At 41.8% G+C, this 8,622-nt stretch overlaps 2 protein-coding genes across 2 annotated transcripts; both read left to right on the top strand.

The window, feature by feature from the left end:
- Positions 1-2,357: 2,357 nt before the first annotated feature.
- LOC108012153 (uncharacterized) lies at positions 2,358-2,977 on the top strand. Its single transcript, XM_017077445.4, has one exon. It carries the CDS (start codon positions 2,386-2,388, stop codon positions 2,806-2,808), a length of 423 nt encoding a protein of 140 aa, XP_016932934.4. The 5' UTR covers positions 2,358-2,385; the 3' UTR covers positions 2,809-2,977.
- Positions 2,978-3,259: 282 nt separating this feature from the next.
- LOC108012151 (uncharacterized) lies at positions 3,260-4,182 on the top strand. The gene has a single exon (XM_017077443.4). The coding sequence runs from the start codon at positions 3,351-3,353 to the stop codon at positions 3,762-3,764; it is 414 nt and encodes a 137-aa protein (XP_016932932.4). The 5' UTR covers positions 3,260-3,350; the 3' UTR covers positions 3,765-4,182.
- The last annotated feature ends 4,440 nt before the right edge of the window (positions 4,183-8,622 follow it).

Raw genomic sequence — 8,622 nt, 5'->3', positions numbered from 1 at the left:
GCAGCTGCAGCAGTCGGGCTGCAGCCAAATCCCTCGCACAAAAGTCAGCAATCAAAACAGATTAAAATATGATTTGACAGCTCCGAAAACAAATATAAATGCAGGCATGCAGGATACCATTTCGCCATATAGCCATATAGATATTCATATCGCGTTCGGCATTCACTTGCAAGTTTCAGCCGATTTCAGTTGGCATTTCGATGCGATATTGTTTCCATATTTAACTAGAGCCCCCGTCAGGAGAGCGGATCTGCGGATCCCCGGATATGGATCCGGATATATCTTCCGGCGAGGTAAGCCCGCGATTGTGCGATTCCGCGTGCTGGCACTTTTATCAAAGCGTCTGCCTGATGCCTATTAAAAATTTAAATCAATTTTCAATATGGATTGCGCATATCCTGCGATATCTTTGGCTGACACTTTTGTTTTATTATTACAATGCCCCATCCGAATCCGTTTGCGAGTTAAGTTCCTATCGCGTTTCGGAACTGTCACTGTTTGCAGCCCGTATCTTCGAAATGGATGGCGATATTCGCGGCTTTGCCCGCTTTATGTTTTATGCGCCCACCTCCGAGGGCCACTCGCCTTCTGCCCACCTGGTGGCCAAAGCCAGGTGATTGCAATTATCAGTTAATAAGGACGACTAACTGACCCAAAGCAGATTTGCTGCAATTAGCCAGGCCGCAGGATTCTCGTTCGCAGGAGTGCGTAAGTCGCCAAAGCCCGAAATGCCGGGCAATAATTAAATTATCATTAACGATGTCGGTTTAGCAGGGTCACATGAACCGAACACCATTTAAGTGGTGTAGAGTTTGCGGGGGTTTTGGAATCCACTTATAGTGAAAGCTAGAAGGGGTCTATTCTGTTTGCGGTTTTTGATGGGTTTTAAAAACGATAATGCTCTTAGAAATTTTATGAAATCAATGCGATACCACAGGAAATTTCCAAGTGATCTTAAAAGTTTAAAATATTAAAGCCCACAAAAGTAAAAATGGTTTTTGTTTTACAAAAATAATTATTAAAAGTTCCTATCCTAAAAAGTGACAAGATCTAATCTACTTTATAAACTAAACATTTTTAAAATGTTTTTATAATGGATCTTTTGAACAAAAAAATATTTAGATTATAAAGTACATTTTCCCAACATCTCCCTAAAAAGGTATTGTAACCACCCACTCTGCAAAAATCCCGAGCCCCGACCACAAATCACAGATTTGTGCCGTTTCGACTAACAAATTGGAAAATATATGAAAGCAAAACCGAAATGCCGCTAAATGGGCTCGGAATGTAATTGTATTTGCATTTGCATCCGCACCGAGCACAACTGTACTTGGGGTTATTTGTGTGCTGTGCAAATCCACGCAAAATACCGAAATTCCGAGGGGGTTGGGTCCAAATCGCACCGAGAGGGTTGAAGTGTGCTTAAATTCTTATTAGACGCATTAGTGGCGTTGACCAGCTGCCACGCCCACTGCCCTCCGCCACCGCCCCCGCTTTTTGCACCTGACCATGCCCGAAATTCAATAATAATAATTGATTGCTTATTACAAACGCACTGCATATGTGTCTCAAATTTATGGGGGAGGCCGAGGGGCGGCTTGTGTGGGCTTGCTAATATTTACGCATTAGTTATTTGCCTATAGAGGGACCCTCCTCGTAAATCCACCCTGTAAATGCCAAATAACCAGCACACCTGCACAGACCGAAAGCAACATTAAATTTTAATGTTTTCATTTCGGTTTTGTGCACGCAGCCATTTTAATTATTAACTTTATAATTATGCAAAATCACGAATTACATTAGAATCACTTTGTTATGCCGATTTGGTTTACGGTCTCTTTGAGCTCGATTCGAGTGAATTGCGAGCTGATGTGGCACTTACAATCAAGATCCAGACGCCACGCCCCTCCCCCGGAAATGCAGCCACAATTATTAAGCCCTGCGGAATTCAATAATCAACTGAAAGTTATAACAACGCAGAAATGAAACTTGGAAATAATTTTGAGACGACTTTTTGATGGGCTTAGATGGTTATAAAGCTAAAAATTCTAAAATCCATTTTTGATGTTACACTAATATAAAAGAAAATTGTATTTACTTCTTATTTAATGTTATTTTATAAATAATAATTTAATTATATATTTAATATTGCTTCATAGGCAAGGCTAATTTAATTTCAGGAAAGTCATAAGTCCCAAAATAGTTATGCATTAATTGTTCTGAATATTTATCAATGAATTGTTTTTATGTTTTTCCTTAAACTTCCAAGGGTTCCTAATGGGTGATTTGTGTTTTTGTGCCCCAAGGGAACATTTCAGTGATAAGTGGGCTCTATAAAGCCGGCTCCCTCGACGGAAACAGCTTTAGTTTAACAAATTCCGCGCAATGGAACACATATTCGCTTTGAAATTACTGCTGGTCTTGCTGTTTGGGGAATCACTGGCATTCCAGGGGCCAACCTCCGAAAAATCCTCCACCCCACTGGAAGCCCTTTCCACCAAGGTGCTGATCCTCTCCAGCGTGGTGGTGCTCACCTGTGTTTGGCTGGGATGCTCCTACTTCATGGCCAATCGCCATCAGAAGGCGGTTGAGTACCTCCAACAACAGCTCGACGAACTCTGGCTGCTTCAGGCGAAGCCCTCCGTCTGGCCACATGCCCCCTTCATCCCGAGTCCCCGGGAGCAGAATCCGCCGGAGTACATTCCGCCGAAGGATCCGCAGGAGCAGGAACAGGAGGCCATTGAGGCCCAGGAGAAGGCCATAACAGCTAGGGTCTTCTTGGAGGCCAGAAACAGCGAAAAAGAGTGAGCTAGGGGTGAAAACATGTGTTAACTTGAAGATTTGATACTCTTCTTCAGTGAATCTTAAAATGTTAAAGTTAAATATTAATCCAAGCTTTGTAAAATAAATCTAATATTTTTGAAGGCAAGAAACAGCGAAAAAGAATAAGCTAATGGTTAAAATCATGTAATTTTTTAAAGAAATACCTCTTTTTTGAGTGAATTTTAAAATATTAAAGATAATTACTAATCCAAACTTTGTAAAAGCAAACTTTTAATAATTTAATATTTCTTTTGGCTATATTGTGTTTTGAAAAATATATTAATATTATATTATTTTATATAAAAAATAATAATAATTGAAAAATATATTATATAAAAGCAAAGCAAAGATTAAATTGAAAGTGCAAGATGTTTTCTTAAGGAAAAATCAAATATTTTTGGAAAACCCAAGTCATTTTTATGTAATTTGTAGTAAGCCCTGGCTTAACCCTACAATTTCGAGACTATTTTCAAAATTCTGTAGAGTTTAAAACATGACTTATAACCTGTGATTTGCAAGAGTGCAAAATGTTGGTCCATCTGCTGACCCTGGGCTGCCTGGTGGCCCAGTTCGTCCTGGGGATTTCGGGGGAGTTCGAGGCGGTGAACTGCTCGCACCCCCTCGCCAAGCTCACGGCCTGCGGCAGGTTCAGCCCCAACGGGTGCTGTGCCAAGGGGTGTGTGAGGAACCTCCGCGGACGCTGTGTCCAGGAGCAGTGCACCGCATCCTGGACCGCCTGGCTGCGCAGGCCGGTGACCATGAGCTGCTACTTCCACTGGTTCCTGCTGATCTTCGCCGCGATCATCACCGCCATCATGATGGGCCTGGTGGTGTGCAACGTGGGCTTCGAGGTGCGGCGCTACCTCCGCCAGCGGAGGGTCGAGCGGTTCAGGCGCTTCAGGGACCTGAGCGGGGTCTCCATCGGATCCACTCAGTGCTAGGACACGTGTGAGAACCAGGACTTTGGGGATAAGGACGGGAAGTGCCCGAGGGATTTGCCATAATCTGCAATACATTAGCGGCAGCTTTGCTCTGGATTCCAATTCAATTCTTCGGGTATCCCGGCCAAAGCCATGTAAATTACGATTCGCCACCTCGGAAATCCTATTAGTAGTTAAAACCTGATTAGGAAATACTTGCGGCCGAGGTTTGGGTTCACATTTGCCGAAAGCAAATAATAATAAATGGCCCTCACATGCGAAATGCTTTGTGGCCGTGTGCCCTCCAGGGTGACACCTCCAGTCGAAGGTGGAGCTCGAATTTAGATGGCGATGGAGCCGAGTCAAAGGTGCAATAACCCAACCGAACGGGCACATAAAACTAAATGGCTGCGGGTTGCGTCAGTCCCCAGACCCCCAGCTCCTTTCTCCCGGAATTCAGTTGCTATTGCGGTGGAGATAACACCCATAAGGGTACACCCAAGGACATGCGGAGGGCAGCGAAAAATAATACAGGAAAATCTTATGAACAAGGCTAAGGAAAATTTCTTTTCTATGATAACGTTCTGTCTTTAATCGAAAAATTAAATTTATCATGAAACCCCAAATGTCTAAAGAATTCTAAAATGAGAAATTCTAATTTATAAAAAATAGTATCTTAGGAGCTCTTTAGTCTCGAATTAAATATGGCACTTGCATACACTTTTCTTGTAAAATAGGGGTATATATATGTTTCGTTTTGCACTGAACTCATACCATTTCTGAACAATTTCTTATTTCTGATTGTATATCTTAACCCCTGCTGTGTGTTTTCTGTGTGCAGATATAAATGTATATACTTTTGGTATAACTGAAAGTCAGTCAGGCATGCAGCCAAAGCTAAACGCGCTGCCAACCGCGCAGAAAATGAAATGGAAAATATTGCTGGGAGCTGGTAGCTGGTAGCTGGTGGCTGCTAGCCGGGAAAAGGGAAAATAAAAAGGAAATAAACGAGCCAAAAAGGAAAAGCTTTGCGAAAAGGTTGCCATGTGTGTGCTCGGGGTTGGGGATTGGGTCCGGGGTCCTGGGTAGCAGATTTAGAGGTTGCTTATGTGTGATTTAGTGCAGCATGCGCGAATATGGCGGCGATAATTCTTTAAAAATTGGAAATTGTTTTCCAATCGATTTCGCATTTAGCCAAAAAGCACTCAACACAAAGACACAAAAAGGGAGGGCGGACGAGTGTCTTTTATAAACTTGTGTAGTTGGTGGTTCGCCCTCCGCATATGCGAGCACACAGATACAACCCGCACACGAGTGTGTATTTATATTTGATAAAAATGTATGAAAAATACAATATTTCGTTATTTTTCACCTGGCTGCAGCTTTGAAAAGGATTTGGCAGCTGAAATCATGGATTTGGATTTGGCTTTGGCATTGGCTTTCCTGTGTAGTTTGTTTATTTCCCTGGCTTGTCAAGTGTAAAGCGTTTGAATGAATTTTGGAGAACGGGAAAAAGGCAAGGGCTTTTCTGCCATAAAATGCAGGAGCAATTAAATTGGATCACTTAGATTATGAACGATAGTTACGAACTAAAAAGGGTGATAAAGTTTCAATTTTTATTGACTTTTAGAAAGCGAAAATGTTTTTAGGCTACCTAAAATGTATAAAAAGCTACTTCATCATATCCAATAATTCTTGATATATTACAGAAGCATTTCCCAATATTTTCGCTCAGTGCACCAAGCAGAATCAAGGCTGGCTGACTCCCTTTAACCACATCAACCGCCCATCCTCAGCCAGCCAAGTTTATATAAAAGCGATTCTCATTTCTTGATGCTCGTAAGCAACCAAAACATTTGCTCTCATTGTGAGTCCTGTGAGTCCTGCACAAAGGACTACAATGGGCACAAAGGTTAGATACACACACACACACTCAGCAGGGGCGTGTTTCGGTTTTTTGGGGTGGACCCAAAAAGCAACGTGCGGGGAGTGGGCGATTCGTGACATATTTTATTTGCACAATGACAATACGAGTTACTCGACAGGACAATGAGGGGCGGGGGAGGGGAAGGACACCCGCAACCCGCCATTACACAAACACACCCCCTTTTCCTTTTCCCTGCCACCCACCACAGCCCACAATTACAGTTACAGTTGGGAAAAGGAAAAGCGGAAAAGGGCGGGGAAAACAGAAGCAGTAGCGCACAAAGTAGTAAAATAAGTGCAAAGGATAATGCGAATTGAAATGACAAAACCCGGAATAATCATTGGCTCCACACTCTCGAAGATATAGGAGTGGGTGGGGTTTTGGAATGGTAGGGGGAGACCTCGAATGGGGTACACTGATAAAGGGAAAACCTTTTAGTGTTTTGCCGACGGCTTTTGCGCACCACTTCCAAAGCATTTTATCAACACCAGGACTGCTCTATAAAAAGTTAGTATCACAGATAAAACAAAAGTAAAGACTCGCAACAAAGTATATTAAATGGAATTAAACTATAGGGTTTTGCACAGCCCAAATGGCGTTTATTACCTAGTATTTATAGGCTGTGTGCCTTGGATTTCACTATAAAAAATCTACTATCTTTAGAAAACACCACATGAAATGTGAGAGAATCCAAAACAATATTAATAATTTCCTAATTTATGATTTCTTTATTATTTAATTTGAACACTTTTGTCAAGCCTGATTTCCCCAACTTTTAAGTAAATTAAAACTGCCTCATTTTGTTGCCAAGTCCAAGGATTGCAAATCCCCCACTGGCATCAAAATCAAATCGCGCGCATGACAATATTGTCAATTTTATTTGCCGCCATTTTTATTGCAATCTCGCAGCGAAGTCCCCTTCTGTTCGGGGACTATCCTATAATTTTCAGCTCCTTGGGCTCCATCTGTCTATTCCTTCTATTCCCGGACTCGGGGCCCGAGTCGCGAGGCTCGTAAAATATTTTTATGTATTTTTTATTTACCCGGGGCTGCCATGCATGACCCCAATATGAAACCAGATGCCCGGGGGTCGGGGTTCAGGGGGCGGGAGCCACTGCAATTGGCGGGCTGCTGCTCCTCCTGGCCCGCTTTTAATGTGCGCCATTTTATTTGCCACAAAACCGACACACGGCACCATTAAAAAGCCATAAGCGTTGAGCCCCGGACCTCTTTTCCTTTTTCCTTCCGGACTTTTCCTTTTGCCGGACCCGCGTTTAGACGTTATTAGAATTCACCACCTCCTGACCTTCTTCTGCTGGTCGGCCATAAACTGAGCAAACATTTTGATTACAATTTTTATGATTTTTAGGTCAAAATTTGGCATCATAAAATGGCCAACAAGTAAATTTGAAATGAATAAATAAAGGCCAGTCAAATATGAGACGAGTTTTATGGCCATCATTTTGTTTTTGGCCATAAATGGGGGTCAACCTGCAGCTGGGACACTTCTGTATTATTATCTTCGTTTTTGGGGCTTGTTTATTGGGCGGACGAAACAATTACTTTGCTTTTCTTAGTTAATATTTCAGGCGGAATTTTAATGAGGCCCAAAGCTGCTGCAGTAAAAGCGGCTCAGGAATTTAAATTTAAATCGTCGGCGACTCATTAAGCCGAAAACCCTTTGTCTAAGCAGGTGCCATAGATGTAGATACAGCTACAGATCCTTCAAGGCGGGGAAAAAGAGCTGACATATGGCCCAAGTGAAAGTCAGTTAATGGGGAAAACTAGGGAATGGGGTGGGGTAAATCCGAACCCAAACTGTGTGCCTGGCAGATAAGAGCGTCGAAGATTTATTGCCAACGCAATGAGTTAAGAAAGACAAGTACCTAAGGGAAAAATACAGCAGCCAAGATGGAGACCCTGATGAAGACGATGATGAAGACTGCGATGATGATGGGTTTGTATGTTGCTAACAAAGAAGCGGGCCAGCAATAATAATGATGAAGCTGCCGCACACTGACAAAGTAAATGATGGGGAATCAGCCAGGAGGCGGGGTCTCAAGTGAAAGGCAGAAGACTTGCCTGGTTGCTCGACTGGTTCTCTGATTGTCTCTATATGGAATGGTAAGGGGTTCCGAATGGTCGGGGCTACAGGAGGTTTGGGGTTCCAAGGGGGTGGGATAGGCAAATAATGGCTGACAGCATGCGTCGTGTCTTAAGACAGTTTCAAGATGGCGCTTCCTTGGCAGAAATGAGAGAATCGCGAATGGGTCTTGAGATGGATGGAAGAAAACACGTTAAAAAATAAACCTTAACCAAATTGGTGTACCCAATTCTAAAATTGTTAGTCTACTTTTATATAAACAGCAATTATTGATGAGTTCTTAATTTTATTCTATTTTAAAACTGAGATTACATTTTGAGTCATAAAAGAACTTAATACTAACTTTAGTATTTGTATTGTATCAACCTCGCCATAGAAAATTACTCTTATAAACAGAAAATTAAAGATATTCTGACTTTAACCTCCAATATGGTAACTAATTACTATTGTATCAATCTCCTCGGATTAACAAAGTATTGTAATAAAGAAATATTAATCGATGTTCTGACGTTACTCTAGAATATGGTAAGTAATTGTAATGGTATTTAATTTTTAGCATGGGTATTGAGGTATCAATTAAATATTGTAAAAAGTCTTACATTTATTAAAGAATTCCATTTTATTTTTCATGTTCTTTAACAATACTTTTTTCCGTGTGACTCACGCTGCTATTATCATTGTTCTTCCCCCACAACCCATGGAAATATATATATAGGAAGTTGATTTTAATTGCGGCTCATCCACTATGCGGCCTGTTTGGGCTGCTCTGCCTGGTTGACGGCCTGAGCTTGATTAACAATAATTAGGCTCGGCATTAATTACGCCGAAAAGTTAATTACGCGAGTGTG

This window comes from Drosophila suzukii, chromosome 3 (genome assembly GCF_043229965.1).
Source record: "Drosophila suzukii chromosome 3, CBGP_Dsuzu_IsoJpt1.0, whole genome shotgun sequence".
Classification (NCBI taxonomy): Eukaryota; Metazoa; Arthropoda; class Insecta; order Diptera; family Drosophilidae; genus Drosophila; species Drosophila suzukii.
This window is presented reverse-complemented; position numbering and strand designations above follow the sequence as displayed.